At 42.2% G+C, this 24,540-nt stretch overlaps 1 protein-coding gene across 2 annotated transcripts; it reads right to left on the minus strand.

Moving 5' to 3' along the window:
- Nucleotides 1-1,894: 1,894 nt before the first annotated feature.
- On the minus strand, nt 1,895-24,540 carry LOC129865260 (transcription intermediary factor 1-alpha-like). 2 transcript variants are annotated; one of them, XR_008761339.1, is made up of 18 exons: nt 23,701-24,540; nt 23,428-23,546; nt 20,842-20,989; nt 20,530-20,662; nt 18,751-18,867; nt 18,503-18,617; nt 18,216-18,362; nt 17,923-18,037; nt 17,360-17,802; nt 16,932-17,063; nt 16,692-16,818; nt 16,511-16,565; nt 16,222-16,351; nt 15,681-16,096; nt 14,887-15,094; nt 14,535-14,690; nt 12,130-14,093; nt 1,895-4,584 (listed from the first exon to the last, which is right to left on the minus strand). XR_008761339.1 is itself a non-coding variant. In XM_055937889.1 (17 exons), exons 1-17 carry the CDS (start codon nt 23,987-23,989, stop codon nt 13,464-13,466), a joined length of 3,480 nt encoding a protein of 1,159 aa, XP_055793864.1. In that variant the 5' UTR covers nt 23,990-24,540; the 3' UTR covers nt 11,910-13,463. The 2 variants fall into 2 exon arrangements, 1 of the variants encoding a protein (XP_055793864.1); XM_055937889.1 differs by lacking the exon at nt 1,895-4,584 and having other exon boundaries at nt 11,910-14,093.

A 24,540-nucleotide genomic window follows, 5' to 3' on the forward strand; every position in this document is an offset into this window, starting at 1 on the left:
CTCTCCTCAGGCCGGTGGTAGCTGGTCCCATGCAGGAAGGTGAGGTGCCGGAGGTCCCTCCACCCCCTCTGGATATAGAGGGGTCCCCGGCGTACAGGATAAGGTCCATTCTGGATTCCAGACGCCGGGTGAGGGGCCTGCAGTACCTCGTGGACTGGGAGGGGTACGGTCCGGAGGAGAGGTGCTGGGTCCCGGTGGGGGATATATTGGATCCATCTATGCTGAGAGAGTTCCATCGCCTCCATCCGGATCGCCCTGCGCCTCGGCCCCCGGGTCGTCCTCGAGGCCGGCGTCGGCGCGCTGCGGGAGCTGCGCGTCAGGAGGGGGGTACTGTAACGAGTATTACCGAAGGTGGCCTCCCTTCCTGTTCGAGTGGCGCTCGGCGGTCGTCGTCGCCGGTCTACTAGCTGCCACCGATTCCTTTTTCCTTTTCGTTTGGTTTTGACTAATTGATTTCACCTGTTTATTGTTTGGTTGTTAGGGTGGTGTTATTTAAGTTCGTTTAGCCCGTTTATGTTTGTGCGGGCTTGTCTCTCTGTTTGTTTATGAGGTTGTTATTTTCATTGGGGTTTTTCCACAGTCTGGATTTATTTTCCAGTTTTGGACTTTATTCAAGTCGGAGTTTTACGCCAATGTTTTTGACGTTACCAGTTGTTATTCTGGTTGGACATTAAAAAGTGGTTTTCCCCATTACCTTTGCTCTCTGCGCCTGACTCCTTACTCTTGTCCTCTTTGAGTGTAACACTAAGATTAAGAATTGTTGACTTGCATAAAGCTGGAAAGGGTTACAAAATAATCTCTAAAAGCCTTGATGTTCATCAGTCCACGACAAGACAAATTGTATATAAATGGAGAAAGTTCAGCACTGTTGCTACTCTCCCTAGGAATGGCTGTCCTGCAAAGATAACAGCAAGAGCACAGCACAGAATGCTCAATGAGGTTAAGAAGAATCCTAGTGTCAGCTAAAGACTTACAGAAATCTCAGGAACGTGCTAACATCTCTGTTGACGAGTCTACGATACGTAAAACACTAAACAAGAATGGTGTTCATGGGAGGACACCACGGAAGAAGCCACTGGTGTCCAAATAAAACATTGCTGCACTTTTGAGGTTTGCAAAAGTGCACCTGGATGTTCCAGTATATGTTCCAAAATATTCTGTGGACAGATGAAACTACAGTTGAGTTGTTTGGAAGGAACACACAACACTATGTTTTGGAGAAAAAAAGGCACAGCACACTAACATCAAAACCTCATCCCAACTGTAAAGTATGGTGGAGGGAATATCATGATTTGGGGTTGCTTTGCTGCCTCAGGGCCTGAACAGCTTGCTATCGTTGATGGAAAAATTAATTCCCAAGTTTATCAAGACATTTTTCAGGAGAATGTTAGGCTATCTTTCCGCCAATTGAAGCTCAACAGAAGTTGGGTGATGCAACTGGACCACGACCCACAACACAGAAGTAAATCAACAACAGAATGGCTTCAACAGAAGAAAATACGCTTTCTGGAGTGGCCCAGTCAAAGTCCTGACCTCAACCCGATTGAGATGCTGTGGCATGACCTCAAGAGAGCGGTTCACACCAGACATCCCATGAATATTGCTGAACTGAAACAGTTTTGTAAAGAGGAATGGTCCAAAATTCCTCCTGACCGTTGTGCAGGTCTGATCCGAACTAGGTTATTGCTGCCAAAGGAGGGTCAAACAAGGGTCCAATGGTTTACATAATTTTCCCACCCTGCACTGTGAATGTTTACACATGTGTTCAATAAAGACATGAAAACTTATAATTGATTGTGTGTTATTAGTTTAAGCAGACTGTGTTTGTCTATTGTTGTGACCTAGATGAAGATCAGATCAAATTTGATGACCAATTTATGCAGAAATCCAGGTATTTCCAAAGGGTTCACATACTTTTTATTGCCACTGTACATTATGTAAACTGAAATACAGTAACAATACAAATCAGTGTTGAAATGCCAACAACACTTACAAAAAAATAACCAAATTCACAAGGCTCCCTCATTCAATGCATCAATGCATTGGTGATGAATGGATAAACACTTCCACAATCCAGAGCATTTCACACAAAACTCTGGCAACACCTGAATAGATCCATATATATTTTCAATGGTTTATTAATGTATCAATCCTTAAGAGGAGAAGCCAAATAAAAGGTCTCCTGAGGTGAAAAAAATAAGCTATTCATGAAAGTCAAGCTTCCAAAGGGGAAGGGGGCTTGAAATTAGTCTTTAGCAGTGGTAGCATGTGGGTCCAAGTTTGCCTTCAGGTCTGTGGGCTAAAGCCACAAAATGATTGTGTGGTTTCTGATGTGAGGGCATTGACACAGAGGGTAACTGTTCCATATATATTTTCAATGGTATTTTTTTTTATTTATTTTTTTATCCCATTTTCTCCCCAATTGTCGTGGTATCCAATCGCTAGTAATTACTACCTTGTCTCATCGCTACAACTCCCGTACGGGCTCGGGAGAGACGAAGGTCGAAAGCCATGCGTCCTCCGAAGCACAACCACACCAGCCGTACTGCTTCTTAACACAGCGCGCCTCCAACCCGGAAGCCAGCCGCACCAATGTGTCGGAGGAAACACCGTGTACCTGGCCCCCTTGGCTGGCGCGCACTGCGCCCGGCCCGCCACAGGAGTTGCTGGAGCGCGATGAGACAAGGATATCCCTACCGGCCAAACCCTCCCTACCCCAGACGACGCTATGCCAATTGTGCGTCGCCCCACGGACCTCCCGGTCGCGGCCGGCTGCGACAGAGCCTGGGCGCGAACCCAGAGACTCTGGTGGCGCAGTTAGCACTGCGATGCAGTGCCCTAGACCACTGCTCCACCCGGGAGGCTCAATAGTATTTTTCAATGGTTTATTAATGTATCAATGCTTAAGAGGAGAAGCCAAACAAAGGGTCTCCTGAGGTGAAAAAAATAAGCTCTTCATGAAAGTCAAGCTTCCAAAGGGGAAGGGGGCTTGAAATTAGTCTTTAGCAGTGGTAGCATGTGGGTCCAAGTTTGCCTTCATGTCTGTGGGCCAAAGCCACAAAATTATTGTGTGGTTTCTGATGTGAGGGCATTGACACAGAGGGTAACTGTAGTAACTATAGCCACCCCACAGCAAGTCAGACAGAAAATGTCAACTAAGGTGACTGGATGGGAAGATAGAAGTGAGCCACAGCTGGTAGTTAATACATCAAAAGAAACAGAGACCGGAATTGGAATCTCAAATTTCTTAAATATTCCATAGACTGTCAATAGGAAATATCCATCCATACATTTCAAAACAGCTTCTGTATTCAACAGATGCCTAACCACAAAGCCAAGGGGAGTAGTAGTCCACAATCCAGACTATACTATAAAAGAGAACCTGATCACTGGAAAGTAAAAGTTGTCTGGCTCAAGTCGATTACAGCTCCTTGTGTTTTCGTATCATTTACCAGTAGTACTTATTGATAACCACCCAACACTAACACTAAGATCATCATCCGTCTTCTCGGCTGTAACGCTAGGAGACCACTAATTGATCTCCCGCCACTGGCCAGGGACCAGGTATCCATAAATGAGTGGCATGCTTTATTTTTCATTGCTCCACTAAAGAGGGACATCCTTGATCCTATGTTAAGGCAGTTTGGCAGAGGTAGATATGGCAACAGGAAATATGAATTCACCAACTGCCATTAATAATCGCCAGAGGATAGAATAATATAGATGGATATTGCTGCAGCAGCCATTGCTAGTGAGAGCAATACGTATGGTATTAGTATGTGGTTAAGGGGTAGAAGGGAAATTAGAAAGGGAAAAAAATCACTGTATAACAAATTCATTGTAATTACAAAAAAATACAATAAAAAGCAACAAAAGCTCAAAATTCAAAGCAAAGCTGCCATGCAAATCACGAGGTAGATGGGTAGATTAGATCCTTATACTGCCTATGATCCCCACCTAGTGAACATTACACATCACAACACCCATTGCCACAACCCTTGAGTATCACCATGTAACCTCCCCAGAACACAGAAGGTTCAGGAATGCTACGGAAAAAAAATAAGATGATTCTTCATTATGACGTTCATTATGACAGCGGGGTTAAAGAATGGTCTTTAGAATCGTAGTCTTGGTGGGATTGGCTGCTCGTGGGTGATAAACAAAGCAATCTTAGCCATATAAAGATGAACAGTCCCGTAACGTATGAGCCTCATCTCCACCGTGAGCAAGAAGTCCCGGGGTTTCGTCACTATGCTTTGCAGTGAGATCACTCCTCTGTGGGCCAGTCTCTGGGCACTGAAGAAGCCGCCTTGGTCTCCGGCAATGATGTCTAGCTGGATGTCGTCCCCTGGGACTGAGTTGGAGGGCCCCATGCGTAAGACATCGGCCGGCACGGAGATATTGGTGGGGAAAGTGATGTTGTAGAAAGAGATTCTTAAGGGGAGGGATAAAAAACAACTGGTCCTGTATGTACTCGGAAGTTGGGTGGACACTCGAAAGACAGACATCTGAACCCTCCCTGTACGTTGAAGTAGCTCTCTGTCACAGCGCAGCTGTGGGATCTGGCCACACACTCATTAATATCTGAACAGAGAGAGAACAAAAAATGTTATCAGTGTGTTTCACATACAGTATGGCACATACACAGTGTCGTGATGTGACTATCATTAATGTGATGACTGCTATTTATTGAATAATTACCTACTACGTTTAATTATTACTCAATTAAATTAATCATGTAACAATTAACACATTAGGAATTTGGGGCACCACGGGAAAAGTTATATACTGAGTTACTATCTCCCGACTTAAACTCCAAAGATTCAAAAATATCTCTTACATCAATAACAGTCAATTAGTCATTATTACCTCATCAGTCTCATTCTGAACTTCGCAATATCCCTGGATCCACAAGAACCCTATCCCTTTTGAACATTCAGTACTACACAAATGTATTTAATTGTTTATTTATTCACTAACAAAATAATAACTCAGAATACCATACACTGACACGATATGACAGCTTTTTACACAATGTAAAGAGGGTGGGGAAAAATAAAGAGTGGGAGAGACAAAGTGAGTGGACTTATCGTACATACATTTGGAAACTACACTCACCGTAATATGAATACTTTGCACATGAACGACTGCTCATTTGGAAAATAAATGCAATGTACATATTTACGCATAGATGTCTTTGTCATCTCTCTGTTGAACGTGATGGTTGTATGGGAAGTGGTTTGATGTAAATCTCTGGTTGTCCACCAGAGGTCACAATGTCCTTCTTAGTTGTAGGCTTCTTTGTCTTGGAGTGTTCTTAGCATGGACATACCCAGCTGCAGACTGTGAATGTTTGGTCTAGTCTTCACCTTTTTTTTCTATTTTTCTATTTAACTTCTCTTGGGTAGGGGGCAGCATTTGGAATTTTGGATGAAAAGCGTGCCCAAATTAAACTGCCAGCTACTCATCCCCAGAAGATAAGATATGCATAGTATTAGTAGATTTGGATAGAAAACACTCTGAACTTTCTAAAACTGTTTGAATCATGTCTGTGAGAATAACAGAACTTATTTAGCAGGCGAAACCCCGAGGACAAACCATTCAGATTTTCATTTTGTTGAGGTAACTCTTTTCAATGAGTTTTCATTGGGAAACCAGATTTCTAAGGGACCTTCTTGCAGTTCCTACCGCTTCCACTGGAAGTCAACAGTCTTTAGAAATTGGTTGAGGTTATTCCTTTGTGTAATGAAGAAGTACGGCCATCTTGAAGGAGGGTCACTCGAAGTGTCCTGTTTGTTAGAAGCGCATGACCAGAAAGCTAGCTACAGTTGGATTTAATCCTGTATTGAACCCAGATCATCGCGTCTTCAATTTGATCGATTATTTACGTTAAAAAATACCTAAAGTTGTATTACAAATGTAGTTAGAAATGTATTGGCAAAGTTTACGGGTAACCTTTGAGATATTTTGTGGTCATGTTTCTCAATTTGGAACCGCTGTTTTTCTGGATCAAACGCACCAAATAAATGGACAATTTGGATATATATCGACGTAATTAATCGAACAAAAGGACCATTTGTGATGTTTATGGGACATATTGGAGTGCCAACAACAGAAGCTCGTCAAAGGTAAGGCAAGAATTATACTTTTATTTCTGCGTTTTGTGTCGCGCCTGCAGGGTTGAAATATGCTTCTCTCTCTTTGTTTACAATGGTGCAAACTCAGATAATAGCATTGTTTGCTTTCGCCGAAAAGCCTATTTGAATTCTGACATGTTGGCTGGATTCACAACCAGGCTAGCTTTAATTTGGTATCTTTCATGTGTGATTTAATGAAAGTTAGATTTTTAAAGTAATTAAATTTGAATTTGGCGCTCTGCATTTTCTCTGTCTTTTTGCCAAGTGAGACAGTAGCGTCCCGCCTAAACTCAGATTTTTGGATATAAATATGAACTTTACCGAACAAAACATACATGTATTGTGTAACATGAAGTCCTATGAGTGTCATCTGATGAAGATCATCAAAGGTTAGTGATTACTTTTATCACTATTTCTGCTTTTTGTTACTCCTCTCTTTGGCTGGAAAAATGGCTGTCTTTTTCTGTGACTTGGCTCTAACCTAACATAATCGTTCGGTGTGCTTTCGTAGTAAAACCTTTTTGAAATCGGACACTTTGGCTGGATTTACAAGTGTATCTTTAAAATGGTGTAAAATACTTGTATGTTTGAGGAATTTAAGTTATGGGATTTCTGTTGTTTTGAATTTGGTGCCCTGCAGTTTCACTGGCTGTTGACGAGGTGGGATGCTACCGTCCCACATACCCTAGTGATGTTAACCTTTATTTAACAAGGCATGTCAATTAAGAACAAATTCTTATTTACAATGACGGCCTACACAGGTCAAACCCGGACGACGCTGCGTCAATTGTGCGCCGCCCTATGGGACTCCCAATCACGGCTAGTTGTGATACAGCCCTCTTCACTCGTTGAGAGTTTCAGAGGGTCTTACCATTCTCTGGTCTTGTAGTTTTAACCATTTCAACATGTGGACCACATACTCACGTTCTCTGGTCTGTATTTAAATTCTCAGCAAGTCCTTTTAACTTGTTATGGATAGGGGGCAGCATTTTCACGTTTGGATGAAAAGCGTGCCCAGAGTAAACTGCCTGCTACTCAGTCCCAGTTGCTAATATATGCATATTAGTAGTAGTTTTGGATAGAAAACACTCTGAAGTTTCTAAAACTGTTTGAATAATGTCTGTGAGTATAACAGAACTCATATGGCAGGCAAAAACCTGAGAAAAAATCCAACCAGGAAGTGGGAAATCTGAGATTGGTCGTTTTTCAACTCATTCCCTATTGAAGATACAGTGGGATATGGATCATGTTGCACTTCCTAAGGCTTCCACTAGATGTCAACCGTCTTTAGAACCTTGTCTGATGCTTCTACTGTGAAGTGGGGCCGAATGAGAGGGGAATGAGTCAGAGGTCTGGCAGAATACTTTGAGCTTGTGACGCTCGTTCACGTGAGAGCGAGCTCTGTTCCATAGCTTTTCTACAGACAAAGGAATTCTCCGGTTGGAACATTATTGAAGATTTATGTTAAAAACATCCTAAAGATTGATTTTATACTTTATTTGACATGTTTCTACGGACTGTAATATGACTTTTCATCTGAACTTTTGCCTGGTCCTGCGTCATGAGTTTAGATTGGGTACTGAACAGGCGGACAACAAGGAGGAATTTGGACATAAATTATGGACTTTATGGAACAAATCAAACATTTATTGTGGAACTGGGATTCCTGGGAGTGCATTCTGATGAAGATCATCAAAGGTAAGTGAATATTTATAATGCTATTTCTGACTTATGTTGACTCCAACATGGCGGATATCTTCTTGGGTTGTGTTGGTCTCTGAGCGTCGTACTCAGATTATTGCATGGTTAGCTTTTTCCGTAAAGTTTTTTTGAAATCTGACACAGCGGTTGCATTAAGGAGAAGTATATCTTTAAATCTGTGAATAACACTTGTATATTTTATTAATGTTTATTATGAGTATTTCTGTGATTTGATGGGGCTCTGTGCAAATTCACGGGATGTTTTGGAGGCAAAGCCAAATGTAAACGGAGGTTTTTGGATATAAATATGAACTTGATCGAACAAAACATACATGTATTGTGTAACATGTTGTCCCGGGAGTGTCATCTGATGAAGAATATCAAAGGTTGGTGATTAATTTTATCAATATTTCAGATTTTTGTGACTCCTCACCTTGGTTGGAAAATTGCTGTATGCTTTCTGTGACTAGTTGCTGACCTAACATAATGATATGTTCTGCTTTCGCCTAAAAGCTTTTTTGAAATCGGACACTGTGGTTGGATTAACGAGAATTTGCTCTTTAAAATGGTGTCTAATACTTGTATGTTTGAGAAAATTAAATTATGAGATTTCTGTGGATTGAATTTGGTGCCCTGCAATTTCATTGGCTGTTGGCGAGGGGTTCTGCTAGCGGAACGGGGTTCAAGGTTAACATAGTGATATACATAATTTGGTCAGTATAAATGCCATGGTCCTTTTGTTCGATTAATTCTGTCGATATATATCCAAAATGTCCATTTATTTGGCGCGTTTGATCCAGAAAAACACAAAAACAAGCCAAAAAATGTCAAACTACTTTTGTAATACAACTTTAGGTATTTTTTTACGTTAATAATCGATAAAATTGAAGACGGGATGATCCGTGTTCAATACAGGATTAAAACCAACCGTAGCATGCCTTCTGGTCATGCGCTTCTATCTCACAGGACACCTAGAGTGACTCGACTTCAAGATGGTCGTATTTCTTCATTACACAAAGGAATAACCTCAACCAATTTCAGCGGAGGTCAGTGACCCTACTTGTTTGAATCCACGTCTGCCCACCACTTTGTCAGGTTTATGTACAGTGTTCACCCCAGTTTCATCGACATTCCATATTTCTCCTGGTCCAAATTAATATCTCTAGAGCACTTCTGCTACATTGTCGAAGAAAGCATTAACATTTTCTCTGTTGAAGCTACTTCCTCACACACACACACACACACACACACACACACACACACACACACACACACACACACACACACACACACACACACACACACACACACACACACACACACACACACACACACACACACACACACACCAGAGCCTGTGTTGTGTAGTCCAGGGATGTCGTCTGCTTTAAACTATACGTGTATATATATTAATCAATTTACAGTAACATGTAATACTATTATCAGCGCTGATTACACAATATCACAATGTTTTTTGAGCATGTGCTATGTGTCTATGTATACTGGGGCAAGTTGTCACATGTGAAGACTTGCCCCAAGGTCATTGAGACAACTTGCCCCAAACTGACATGTGTGCTAATGTTGGCTAAATCTCAAGGTTAGCTCGACATAGGACTGCAGCTAAAGTATCAAAAGACACATTATTATCTCCTCTACTCAGTGCAAAATTATAATTTTGAACATTCATACCTAATAAAGTTTTATTGCATAAAATGTCAATTGCCAATTTTTTACTTTTGAAGGGGAAAAATAAGAAACTTGTGCTCACCTCAGATTAGAGTGACCTTGACCACATGTGAACAGGAAGTTGACCATAGAACATGTAGTCACCTAAAGTAGTTATTTGATTTTTGAGATAGCGCCTCTAGTGTTGGCGTTATGAACAGTTTGACAATGTACCTCGCTCTCTCCTATTACCCACGTTTCGATTGCAATTGGAATATATTTTCTGATTAATACGACTTGAAAATATATTTAAGATTGCTTGACTGTTTGAAAACCATTCTCTATTCTGGACCGCTGAGCGCTCCCGTCATGAAGGGGACAAAAGGAGAGAGTGAGTCGGCGTATAGGGAGGTCAGACAGTTTCTGAGAATCTCATGTATTGCAGTGGTGTAGCAAAACAGCGTGAATAATCTCGCTTTGGGGTATGTGGGTGTAGGGCATCATTTATCTGACTGTTGGTTTATTAGCCGATGTGGTGTCCATTAAAAACTAAAATGAACGCATTCCACGTTATCTATGATATACAATTAGTGGCTATAGAGATATAATAGGCTTTCTTACATTGATCAACATTGCTTGCTTTTCTGTTTGTGCTAGGGGTAATCAGTACACAGATATCAACTGAAGTAATGTACTCAAGAGTTTGATTATATATTTTACATGTGCATGACATGTTTAATAGGCCTAATATATTACTATACTATATATTACTATAGCAGGCTAAAGACATGTCATTTAGCGGTTTTCATCGTATTGCCAAACAAATCACTTTCAAACGTAGGCTACCTGAGCATGTTCATCCTCTCCATAATAATTCCAGCATCCAAACAGTGCACTGTGCACTTGTGCTATTTGATCAATTGAAAGATACATCTTGTTACAAAATATCAAAAAGTGTAATGACATTCAATGATTGTAATTGGACCTACACTCTTGTAGCCTGAATTAATTAATACGTTTTGCTAACATAAGGACCTTTTTTTGTAGAAAGAAGTTGGGTCACCGGAAAAAGGGTTGTGATATAGTACTGTCCCAAGATGAAAAGTGCAGCCACATGGGGATGTGTTTTTAAACCACGACACAGAGGTAGGGGTATTCATTTAATTTAGAATAAGCTTTTATTTGTATATATACCACTGTAGAAGTACAGATTGTAAACAAATAGGAGAATGGTTAAAATAGCATTATTTAGAGACCCCCCAAAGTTTGACTTTGTTACATTCAGGGGGACTGTCTCATAGGGGACCTGAGACCCACCTGCTCCCTATAATTTGTGCTCTGATGCTACCATTTCACTGATAGAGATATTGGAGTATACAAGGTTGCATGACGCTCTGATTTAAACAAGAAGTCTGGCCGCCTTACACCAGTGACTTGATAGGAACTGAATGGTCTCCTATCTCTACTTCAGAGACACTTATCAAGGAGGTTAAACAAGAAAACTAGCCTGACGACAAACATTAAATTATTCCGTTGCTCTGTCGTTTGCTACGTACTTTAGTCTGTGGCTACCATTATAGATGTGGTAAAGAGATCAATAGAACTCAATTAAAACAATGGAAATGCCATGGAAAAGCATGGGGAAAGATGCCTGCGGGAAATCGCCCAAATCTCCTCATTGCCCCCCAGCAAAATGTGTCTACATTTAGGCTATTGTTTATATGAGTATTTCACACTATGCTGAGGAAAAATCTGAGTATATATGTGTATTTCACACTATGTTGAGGTACAAATCTGAGTATAATGCTTGTATGGATGTCAAACCCTGTACATGTTCATGTCATTGTCACCAATCAACTCCATTATAGTTAAAAACAACTTTGACTAACACCACTGATTTCCCTGCTAGCTACTGTACCACCATTAATAGCCCAGTGTTTATTTGCTTAAATCACTGAACACAACAGGCGTCTATTTGTGCCAAGCTTCAATTTGAGCCAGGCATTCATTTCCTTAATGCACACAGCTTCGCTCATTTGAATATTTGTTTAATTCCAGAATTCACTTCCATCATTTTAATACATTTCTTCATTTCCTACACTGTGTTTTCATTTACTTTTGTCTTAGTATGCCTGTTAAATATATATTTTAAAAACTTTTTATTGACAGAATCATCATTCTCCTCTGACTGTGCATTTCCGGCAGTTCTTACTTTCGCCACTAAAAGGCGATCGGCCGATTTCTGGGGGTCTGTACTCCGGAAGTTGACTGTTTTTGGAAATTCCTGGTAACCTCTTTAAACAATTCATTTAGACCCTGCATTTATTTGAAATGGGCATTTATTTGCTGAAATGTGGGCCATTATCCGGCTATTAAAACGGACAACTGGCTATTTGAGACTCAGTGTTTGATTAAAGTTTTATTGTATGCTACCAGCTTATACCAACAGGAGTTAGCATTTAGCAGTCACTTCTAAACCTGAGAAGGGACTACTTCTAAACGTTATTCAGCGAAAACAGCCAAATCAGACTTTAGTAACCACAGTGGGCCTGTTACAATACATAAATCACGACGGATTTGACGAATATCCACTTCGTTAGATCAGATTTGTTGAATGTGCACCAACCTGGCATCCTTCTATCCCCCCAGTCTGCTTTCCAGTGACCTCTTTACAGCATCTATTGAAGTCTTGTGGTGGGGATGAGGGGCGTTGTACAAAACAAAGTCTTCATCGATTGGATCATCTCTAACCAATCAGAGTATCAAAGTCAATTACACATTTTCTAACTGGACGCTTTACCCACGTGTGTTCTGGCTCTGGCCCAACCCATCAGTCTCTGGACCAATCAGACGGCCCCAAATGTGTTCGCATTTGGTGAAGGGTTGGGGAGGTACTTAGATCTAGATTGATAGTGGAGAAGAAATTAACGTCCGTGGGTGTGGCGTAGCGTTCGGCCAGACAAAGTCTGGGTAGCCAGGCAACAAGAAAACATGCAACAAGGAAAAGTGAGGGGAACAGTTTGATTCTCTTTACATGCCAAAAAGCAAGCAGCACCATTCGAGAACACTGCACGTTCATTCTGAGAAAAATATTTACATTTTGCATCCCTGTAATCTAGTGAACAGTCTTAAAGGTAGACTTCGCGAAATGACATTGCCACCAGCAGCACATCAGATATTGAGATGAGTAGATGTAACGCTTCGCCCTCACACAGTATCTGCTCATGTGCGCAGTTGGCTTCACGGTAGCCAGGGCACCAAAACAGCAGAGAAGTTGAGCCTCACGCTCTTTGTTGTCGCTGAAATTGACCCTTTATGCAGTGTACTTTTTGCATCTGTTATATCGCTGAGTCTACCTTTCAGAATACCTCCTTTACAATGTTCTGTACAAGAGTAGCCTATAATTTAACTAATTAACACAAACACAAGTACACATAAAAATGTCTGTTAAAAATAATTGACCAGAGTTTTAAGATATGATGTAGGGCTATGGTTTTCGGTCTTTGCAGCTATTTTTCCTTTAGAGATGGATAAATAAACGTACATTATTATAAATATACAGTATTATATGGCATTCTTCTTTACAAAAGCCAACATGGAAAATTGCAAACAACTTATCAATAATGGACATTATTTGTGTGTTATGATTGTTATTGTAGAAAGTTTATCAGTTACACCATGATTGTAACTTCTCAATCTCAGCAGACAGAACAGTCTGTGCATTATTAGTTCATACATGTAGCTACATTGCTTTGTAACAAGAAACATTTGTGCATTCATTGTCCATCTCTGTACCCTGTTATACATCCTGGGTTTCTCTGTTTTATTTATTATTATTGCAAATCATATCAGAAAGTGTATGATACAGCAAAGAAGTCTGCCAGTATTTTCTGACAACAGATCCTATAGATAATTCAAGAAGCTTTATTGTCCATCCAATTTACAGTGGAAGAACAATAATCATTCCTCTTCTGCTTTGTCTCTCACTTCTTCAGTCGTCCCCTCATTTTCTGTGGCTAAGCCTGCAGCAGGGCTGGTGTCCTGGGAGTCAGCAGGGCTGGTGCCCTGGGAGTCAGGAGGTTTGTCTGGGGTATCCGAGAGGGGTTGGGAAGCCTCCTTGCAGGGAGGGTTGTCTGGAGTATCTGAGAGGGGTTGGGGAGCCTCCTTGCTGGAAAGGTTGGGAGATGATGCACCCCTTATTGATGGATCTACTGATTCAGTAGCATCACAAGGTGGTAAGTCCTCTTTCACTGGAGAAGTCTCTTCCTCTTCCATGCTCTCTTCTAAAGGAGGTATCCCTTCTTCCTCCATCTCTCCTTCCACAGGATCCATCCCCTCTTCAGTTCCTTCTTTCTCCATAGAAGGCATCCCTTCTTCAACAGGCGTTAGGTCGTCCTCGACAGGGGGCATATCCCCTTCGTTAGGAGCCATCCCATCGTCTTCCATCCCTTCTTCCATCTCGTCCTCCACAGGGGGTATCATGCCCTCCTCTCTGCCCCCAGGGAAGCTCCTGTCTTGGTAGAGGAACTTCAGCTGCTCCTCAAAGTACTCCTCCAGGCTCAGTCCTGCACCTCCCACCTCAGTGTCTGCCTGTCAATGAAACAAAAGTATTTTATGAAGCCTTTTTACATCAGTAGTTGTCACAAAGTGCTTTACAGTTACCCGAGCTCAAAGACCAAGCAAAGCAGAAGTGAAAGCACTGAAAGCACTGTCAGAGAATAAAATAGGAAAACAAGCACATTACTGTATGCTATGTATCTCTAATTAAACAAAACAGAAGTGTTGTGTCTGTCTGAATTCTGTTAACACATTTAGGGCTGGTTTCCCCAGACCTAAATTATGCCTTCTACTAGACATTGAGCATACTTTTAGTCCATTCTAAATAGGCTTAACTTGGGTCTGGGAAACCAGGGCATTTTCAGTTGTGGTCCAATAGAAAAAAAAATATATAATAATAATTCTAGTGTGGTACGCAAGCACAATAATCCATTCCAAGTTCGTCATATTGTGTGTTGTGTAGTCTTGCCGTACCTGGTAATACTTTGCACAGTTCCTGAATATGAGCCTGACATCCTTGACAAACTCCTCAGCACTGCAGTAACGCGGGCTCTCCTTAGATTCCAGCCTGCCCTTCACTATGGACAGGTCCATTGGAGTCTCAATCAGCTCCTTATACTCTGGGATTGACTGGACATATCAGATGAGGGAACCATCATTACTTAACTGTGATAAATTAACCAAAACTAAAGGCGTAGTGTTTGGGAGTTAAGGATTAGGATTGGGAGTTAGGACAATTTTCTGATTCGAAAGACAAAGTCGTATCGTATTGATTGAATTAAAACTACAGAGCAAAAACTTTCTATGTGGCAGTTGGTAATCTTACCGACAGTGAGGCAGGCTCCTGGAAATCTGTACTAAACTCGTTGCAGTAGATGCAGAGCAACAGTCTCTCACATTTCCTTTTATCAACTGGCGGGAATCCCTCTGATCCTGGCTCCTCCTTCATGGCTGGCAATTCTCCCTGGCTATCTGGGTTATACTCCATCTCAGGACTGGTCAGGTCACGACAGAACGAACAGAACCACTCACCACTGGAAACATAGGGGGGTTAGTGAATTCACAATATTGCATTCTCTCAATATTGCAATAACCCCAGTTTATATTACAAAGTACTGCTAACAAAATCACCCTTCAGAGACAGCTGTATTACATTTTAATTTATATATTTATTTTTTACCCCTTTTTCTCCCAAATTTCATGGTATCCAATTGGTAGTTAATCTTGTTCCATCGCTGCAACTCCTGTACGGACTCGGAGAGGCGAAGGTCGAGAGCCGTGCTTCCTCCGAAACACAACCCAGCGGGCATTGTGCCCGAACCGCCACAGGAGCCTCTAGTGCCCGATGGGACAAGAACATCCCTGCCAGCCAAACCCTCCCCTAAACCGGACGACGCTGGGCCAATTGTGAGCCACCCCATGGGTCTCCTGGTCGCGGCCGGCTGCGACAGAACCTGGACTCGAACCAGGATCTCTCGTGGCACAGCTAGCACTGCAATGCAGTACCTTAGACCACTGCACCACTTGGGAGGCCCAGGTGTAAGACATTTAACAGACAGAAAAGGCAGGATGGTGCAGCTGTGAGTGGCACATAGAAATTTAAAAGTAGGTGTTAATTACCTGGGAGACTCTCTAAGTGTAGGTATATGACAGTTCAGATGGAAGACTTTGGGACACCGGTCACAGCAGAGCAGTTCTCCCCCGTTCTGACACACAGCGCACCAGTCTTCATTGGGGTCGTCTTCAGTGACACCTGTGGCCTTTTCTGGGTCTGGTTGGGGGTCTGCCTCTAGCTCTACCTGGGTCTCTGGCTGGGTCTCTGGCTGGGTCTCTGGCTGGGTCTCTGGCTGGGTCTCTGGCTGGGTCTCTGGCTGGGTCTCTGGCTGGGTCTCTAGCTGGGTCTCTAGCTGGGTCTCTAGCTGGGGCTCCAACATGGGTGCTGGGAGAGATTGCTGCTGGGGCTGGGCCTGGGACTTGGGCTGGATGCCTGTACTGCTGTCTGGCAGGCTGGCTGAGGCTCCAACACTAGACTGCACCTGAAGGATGGAAGAGAGACTAGGGAGATTCTATCATCTTTCATACATGATTGTATACAATATACCTCTTTCAAAGGCACACAGAGATACACATACAGAGAGTGTGTATATGCAGTCATACTTACAAAGCTGACTTCGTCATCGTCCTCTGGTTCGTCCTTGATGACGATGATTGGTCCGGGGGACGACCTTCGCCTCCGCTTAGCTGAGGGGGGAGCCGCCGCATTAGGCTCTGTGCGCTTCCAGGAAGCAGACCTTCAACACCGAACCACAGATATTACAACCAGGAACACATCAACCTCATGGTACAGATATTACAGCCAGGAACACATCCACCAAAAGGTACATAATGTGACCTTGGTGTGGGGTGTAAAGAGGACAGCACCCAGTGGTGTGGGAGTGGGGTTCACCTACCCTATGTTGGCTTCAGAGGAAGATTTGGACATGGGGGAATTCTGTCTTCCTTGTGCTGAGGAGAGAAAGAGAAAGCGGTTTTATTGAGAATAAATGATTGGGCATGAATAGCTAATTTAATTATATTTCATGTTTGTTTTGCATGTAACAAATGAGAGAAGTGTGAGGGTGAGACGCCTACCATGTCTGTCTGGGAAGGCAGTAGCTAGGCTCGGCGCATAACTAGCTCTGGGGTTGGGCATGGATAATGATGATGAAGCTCCACTGGGGTCACTCCTCCTCAGTTGTGCGGCTTCCATCATGTTACGCTGAAAACAACAACCAGAGTACTCTATTTCTCATTTGTTTGTGTGTGTGGCAAATACATGTAAATATATTAAATAATGAGTTTCAGCTTCAGTTTACAGGAAACCGCATGTACCTGGTGTATAGAAGCTTGAGTGCTGATGGGTCCTGTGTTGGGAGGGGGTGCATGAGAGTAGCGGGAGGTACCCTGTAACACATCCATTGGTTTGGGAGGAAAGCTGGAGTTGTGGATGAGATCCCTCAGAGACTAGAATGGCACAAAAGTCAGAGGCAAGCATTTTTCACAAGTCTTGCAATTTGTAGGCGAATTATGACAAAAAAAATGCTAAACACGGATTACTACAGACAATAACACATCAGTAAATCAGTAAACATATTAATCATAACTGGTGCCTTTGCATCAGCTTGTCTCCATTTTATCACAACTGAAATAGCATGTTCTCAGTGGCTCAGTCTTATTGTACACTGTCTGATAACAGCAAAGAGCAAATCTACAACTTAAAAAGGAATATATACATCTTTTTTTAAGATTAACACAAATACCTGCGGAGGGAATCCTGCATTTTGCAGCATAGAAGTGGGGCTCCTGGGGTTGGGATGTGTTTGGGGCCCGGGGGGTCCGTAACTCCGGCCCGGCTGCTGGATCTGGACCATGTTGGGGGGACCTTGCGACGGAGAACCCCCCTGGTGGGGCCTCTGTGGAGGGGGGCCCCCTGGCCCCGGGAGCTTCAGACCCTGCTGGTACCAGGACCAGTGGTTGGGAGGGGGCTGTCCAGCCCTGTTGGGGTGCTGGGCAAGCTTCTCTACCTGCAGCTGGAGCTGGGCAAGGGTGCTCCCACGCTGGTGGGCGGAGGAGCCTGGAGGGAAAGCCCCGGGAGGGCCCTCTCCTCTGGGGCCGGGGCCAGGCTGGCTGGGGTGGCCAGGAGGGAAGCCCTGCTGCAAGGAACTGGGCTGACGACCAGGGATTCTCTCTACTGCCAAAGAACCTTAGGAAATGCACAGAAACATGAAAAAAAAAAATCAACAATGTCTGCATTTAACATCACGGGGATGATTTTGAATTACGTCGACAGTATCCGACAGAACTGAAGTTTTAGCATTCTTACCAAGATCGACATTTGAGGCCCAGAAACCGGAGCGACACTGGAAGCGAACTGAGCTCTGAGGGACGATGGATGCGTTACAGTTGGCCCTCATTAGGTAATGGATTTGGCAAAGAATCTGAAAGAAAAGGTTTCTGAAACACTCAAATTGAAGTAGCCTAATGCTTTTGAACATAACAAATTCAGTTTTCAATGTAACTTTCTACACAGAGCTGTCTGAACAATTTAGGTCAACATTGGGATTAAAAGGTAGGCCAAAATAAATCCTTCTCCTTAGTGAAAGTCATGGTTCCTACCAGTCTCTTGCAGTACAGGAGAGCTGTGCCACTGTGACTGGCTGTGGCCCACTTGGTGAAGTTGATGACGTGATCTAGATGTCTGGTCAGGTGGCTGACATCTTCTTGTTGTTTCTTTAGTCCGACCTCATGGTCCTTCGTCAGTGTCTGACACAACCACCATGATTAGCACAAAGCTACTTACAAATATGCTCACAGTGTGATTAGCACCATGTCAGCAGAAGTGTACATTATTTTATTATGTGGTGGAATGACATGATTGCTCATGTCCTGTTTAACAAGCATACCTCAAGTTGATTGACCAAGATTTTTCCCTTTCTGTTGATCTCCATGATCAAGTTGCAAATTGACTTCTTTATCTCATTGGTGACAGACTTGCGGTTTTCATCGACTTGCTGGAGTCTGAAAGAATAAAGATAGTTGAAAAGCAGGAAATTATGAGTTTGCCTGTAGTCAGTCATGCTATTGAACTTGTCTATGTACATAACATGACATGTGAGTTTAGTTTGCATGTTTAGTGTATGTAATAAATTACCCATTGTTGATGCAATTGGACACTTCTTCTATGGCTTTCCTCTTCTCCTGTAGCTGATGCGTCATGTTTTCCAGGTGTTGCCTGTGGTTTCTGTAGGCGTCGTCAAGGAACTGGTAACTGGAGAGACAAGATATGCAGAGTGTAATGGGAAGTTACTTGAGTAATTATTTTTCCGTATTTGATTTACTGGTGATATGGATTGATGTGTAAAAAACATGACTATGTGCTGGGAGACGCAGACAGATGCGATCCCTTGGGGAAGGGAAATAGGAGTTAACCACGTAAGTTTAAGTACTATATTTAATTAAGTCATTTTGCACCTGTTAGTCTATAATTATCTGTTGTAACAAATTTACTGAGTTAAAGCTCATAAGGAAATCATGACTGTAAAATAAATTAAAATAAATGAGGCCCTAATCTATGGATTTCACATGACTGGGCAGGGGGCATAGGCAAAGGGAAACTGCTAGCTACCATCTGTACAAAGGGCTTTATTACAAGCAGAAATACTCCTCAGTTTCAGGTCAAGAAGCCGGATGTGGAGGTCCTGGGCTGGCGTGGTCTGTGGTTGTGAGGCTGGTTTGACATACTGCCAAATTCTCTAAAACAACATTGGAGGCGGCTTATGGTAGAGAAATGAACATTCAATTCTCTGGCAACAACTCTGGTAGACATTCCTGCAGTCAGCATGCCAATTGCATGCGACATCTGTGGCATTGTGTTGTGTGACAAAACTGCACATTTTAGAGGGGCGTTTTATTGTCCCTAGCACAAGATGCACCGGTGTAATGATCATGCTGTTTAATCAGCTTCTTGATATGCCACACCTGTCAGGTGGATGGATTGTCTTGACAAAGGAGAAATGTTCACTAACAGGGATGTAAACAAATTAACAGGGATGTAAACAAATTTGTGCACAAAATTTTTGAGAAATAAGTTTTTTGTGCATATGGAAAATGTATGGGATCTTTTATTTCAGATCATGAACCGTCGGACCAACACTTTACATGTTACATCATATTTTTGTGAAGTATAAGTTGATGTTCCGACCTTTGACCTGTTTAACTGCTAGTATCAAATGTCTGCCCGTGTTGAATGTTATGGTTAAAGTTTGACTGAGCCTAGGGCACACTGATAATGTAATGTAATTCTGTAGCAGTTGATGTGACTTCCTACATGCCTCTTGGGCTGTGTTTACAGAACCTTCGGTGCTGTGTGATTAATATATAATTGGAGGTGTTCTCCCTGAATTCTTGTAATAAACCAGATGGATTTTTATTGATATTATCAACGACTGCGCTCCTTTTTGTTCACCTGAAAATCCCCACAGAGGATTAATACCAACACATGAAGCACAGGTACAAAAACAGTACTTCAAAATATAGAACCAGTTTGAGCATAATATTGACTATTGAAGGTTTCAACCCAGGCCTCTGATAGCTAGGTCTCTTGTAACATTGAAGTCGTTTAGCAAATGCTCTTATCCAGAGCGACTTCAGGTTAATGCTAGCAGATACAGCATGCTAGCAGAAGCCCATAGACTTCCAGTCATTGCGCTTACACTAGTTAGCATTGGCTCGCGAAACTAACCAACTTCCTTCATACTGGACACAGAGACATAAGAATTGTATCCACTAGTTCATCTGACTCTGGGTAAGTAGATAAGGGGCCTCATCGTCAAAATCCCAAGGTATCCCTTTAAGGTAGCTAAGCACGACAAAAGAGATTCTCTGACACTAACCTGGAAACATAAAGGGTGAATAAATAATGTGGTCATACTTGTGGTCTTTGTGCTTGAGCAGCTGACAGTCCCTGCAGGTGAGACGGTCACAGGTCTCACAGAACAGTTTGAGGGGCTCCTGCTTGTGGATGTCACAGAACACTGGCTTCTGTGAGGACGCACCCACAGCCTCTGGAATAAGACAAGAATTTAGCATATAACAAAATAAATCACTATGCATTTACCTGTCTACATATTTGTGATTTGGTTTCATAGATTTTGTTGTACCTACCACCTTCCTTGGCCCTGGACATTATATTTTCTTACAGTATACAATTCAGAAAGCCACATATTTTCATAGATTAGGCTACCTGGTGACATCTCCTCCTTCTGCCGTATGGTATGATCCCTGGTGAACTTGACCCTCTGGTGGGCCTCAATGCACGTCACACACAGGAACTCCACACACTCCACACAGAACCCTGTGGCCTCGGTGTTGTCATCACAACTCATACACACCTGGAAATAGGGAAGGGAGAACATATGAGCAAGAACTGGCTTTTGCTTGAATCCATGATTTCAGTCCTATGCAAGGCAACGTTTCAGTGGTGACACATGGTATACAGTGCCTTCAGAAAGTATTTACACTCAACTTTTGACATTTTGTTGTGTAACAGTCTGAATTTAAAATTGATTAAATAGAGATTTGTTGTCACTGGCTTACACACAATACCCCATAATGTCAAAGTGGAATTATGTTAGGTTAAATGTATTGAGTTAATAAGTATTCAATCTCTTGTTATGGCAAGCCTAAATAAGTTCAGGAGTAAAAATGTACTTAACAAGTCACATACGTTGCATTGACTCAGTGTTTAACATGATTTTTGAATGAATTCCTCATCTCTGTACCCCACAATTATCTCAGTTGAGCAGTGAATTTCAAACACAGATTAAACCACAAAAGACCAGGAAGGTTTTTCAATGCCTTGCAAAGGGCACCTCTATTAGTAGATGGGTAAAACTAAAAAAGCAGACATTGAATATCCCTTTGAGCATGGCGAAGTTATTATTTACACTTTTGATTGCTTGTCGATAGACCCCATCACTACAAAGATACAGGCGTCTTTCCTAACTCAGTTGCCGTAGAGGAAGGAAACCACTCAGGGATTTCACCATGAGGCCGAAGGTGACTTTAAAAAAACAGTTTGAGTTTAATGGCTGTGATAGAACTCTGAGGATGGAGCAACATTGTAGTTAAGCCACAATACTAACCTAATAGACAGAGTGAAAAGGAAGCCTGTAGAGAACAAAAATATTGCAAAACCTGCAATCTGTTTGCAACAAGGCACTAAAGTAATACTGCAAAAAATGTGGCAAAGCAATTAACATTTTGTCCTGAATACAAAGTGTTTTATTTGAGGCAATTCCAATACAACACATTACTAAGTACTACTCTCCATATGTTCATGCATGGTGGTGGTTTCACCATGTTATGGGTATGCTTGTTATAGTTAAGGACTGGGAAGTTTTTCCAGGATAAAAAATAAACTGAGCTAAGCACAGGCAAAATCCTTGAGGGAAACCTGGTTCAGTCTGCTTTGCACCAGACACTGGGAGATTAATTCACATTTCAGCAGGGCAATAACCTAAAACACTAGGACAAATCTACACTGGAGTTTCTTACCAATAAGACATTGGATGTTCTTGAGTGCTGAGTTCAAGTTTTTACTTAAATATGCTTGAAAATCTATGGCAAGGTGTGAAAATGGTTGTCTAGCAATGATCAACAACCAATTTGACAGAGCTTGAAGAATTTTGAAAAGGATAATGGCCAAATGTTGCACAATCCAGGTGTGGAAAGCTCTTAAGAGTTACCCAGAAAGATTCACAGGTGTAATTGCTGTTTCTACAAAGTATTGACTCAGGAGTGTGAATACTTATGTTGTCACCAAAGCCCCATCCATATACTACCCACCACTACGACCTGTATGCTCTCGTTGGCTGGCCCTCACTACATATTCGGCACCAAACCCACTGGCTCCAGGTCATCTATAAGTCTTTGCTAGGTAAAGCCCCACCTTATCCCAGCTCACTAGTCATCATAGCGACACCCACCCGTAGCTCCAGCAGGTATATTTCACTGATCATCCTCAAAGTCAACACTTCCTTTGGCCACCTTTCCTTTCAGTTCTCTGCTGCCACTGACCGGAACGAATTGCCAAAACAAAACAAAATCTCTGGAGTCTTATATCTCTCTATAAATTTAAGCATCAGCTGTCAGAGCAGCTTACCGATCACTGTACCTGTACACAGCCAATCTGTAAATAGCACACCCAACTACCTCATCCCCATATTGTTACTTACCATCTTGCTCTTTTGCACCCCAGTATTTCTATTCTCGACTTGCACACCATCTGCACATCTGCCATTCCAGTGTAAATGCTAAATTGTAATTATTTTGCATTCATGGCCTATTTATTGCCTGTACATTTATTTTTCTATTGTGTGATTGACTGTACGTTTGTTTATGTGCAACTATGATGTTTTTGTCACACTGCTTTGCTTTATCTTGGCCAGGTTGCAGTTGTAAATGAGAACTTGTTCTCAACTGGCCTACCTGGTTAAATGAAGGTGAAATAATTAAAAAATTAGATAGTTCTGTATTTAATTTTGAATACATTTGCAACTTCTAAAAACATCTTTTCACTTTGTCATTATGGGGTATTGTGTGAAGATGGGTGAGAAAAAATATATTTAATCCATTTTGAATTCAGGCTGTAACACCACAAAATGTGGAATAAGGGGTATGAATACTTTCTGAAGACACTCTAAGTGTCCTGGGTCTCAGTCAGTAAACACTTACTACCTGGCCTTAACAGACAAGGATTCACCATCTGGAAAATGTATTCCCAGAGTGTATCATTTGTCGCCCTTACTGGTAACCAATATTAACGCACCTGACTGGTCTTCTCCACTGTGCTGCTGGGAACCTCCACAGAGTCCTTCACAAAGAAGTTATCCAGCACCTCCACCTCCCAGCACTCTTGTCGACAAACTGGGCAGCGGATCACATTGACTGGAACCAGGGAAATAACATACACAGGAATGAGTAAGGCATTTTCTAATATCAAGTTACAAAAGACACCTGCATTTTAATGAAAAGTTGTAATGACCATCCTGCACTTCAGTACAGTTATCAACTTCCCGATAAACAAACTGACGGATCTCACGTGGTTTCGAGTTGTCCACTTGAAGTTGTGGGTCGCGACGTTGTTCAGTGTTGACTAAGTTCCTTGAAGGGGGTGGAAGACACTTCTTGCAGAAAGAGTGGAGGCATGGCAGAAGTTTCGGCTCTCGATTGTGGAAATTCAACTTACAGACAGGGCATGTGTCCATGAGACCGATGCTACCTCCTAGCTGTTTCGCCCTCTCCTCTTCAGCTGGCAAGCTCTCTGCCTCGTTTTCCACTATAATAACAAGGTCATCGTTGTCTACAGCAGCTTCTGGGCTCTCATCCATTGTCTCGATTGTTGCTTTGTGCCTATTCAAGATGGACTTGAGTGCTTGAAAACCAGTAACTGTTAGCTAGCTAGCGGATACTAGCTAATGTTAGCTAGTCTCTGCAGTCTGTTAAAGTCGAAATCAGTTGGACATATGCCTTGCACGAGCAAAGTTCATGGTTCCTACATAATACTACCTCCTGAAATTACCCACAGTAATGGCAGGTTTAGCCAACATTAGTATAAAATCATAAATTTAAAGTGTTTAACTCTGCGGTTGGGAAGCTAGATAGCTAACGTTAGCTAGATGACACAGTTGCTACTACGAAGGATGACGTAATTTAGTTATTAAATAGTTGCCTAGTGTCAATGAAACTGAACAATAGTAGATGACACAGAATAGTAATTTTGTACAATAAACGTGCAATACAAACTTCTATCAATGGAAATTGCTAGCTACCATCTGTACAAGCAACATTCTTTCCCCCAAAAAAAACACACGGAGTGCCCAGCATGCACTCCGATATTTTTATGGTACAGCGACCAGTTCAGGCCAAAATAGCTTGTTAA

This window comes from Salvelinus fontinalis, chromosome 11 (assembly GCF_029448725.1).
Source record: "Salvelinus fontinalis isolate EN_2023a chromosome 11, ASM2944872v1, whole genome shotgun sequence".
Lineage (NCBI taxonomy): Eukaryota > Metazoa > Chordata > Actinopteri > Salmoniformes > Salmonidae > Salvelinus > Salvelinus fontinalis.

Bases quoted from the DNA above. Each gene is read 5' to 3' on its own strand.
- LOC129865260 (XM_055937889.1), bottom strand. From the start codon at position 23,989: ATGGATGAGAGCCCAGAAGCTGCTGTAGACAACGATGACCTTGTTATT. The intron at 18,363-18,502 runs GTATGCTTGTTA...TGGTTGTGTCAG, and splicing joins TCTTGGTCAATCAACTTGAG to ACACTGACGAAGGACCATGA. The intron at 17,064-17,359 runs GTATTTGTGTTA...GTGCCATTCTAG, and splicing joins ATGCAGGATTCCCTCCGCAG to TCTCTGAGGGATCTCATCCA.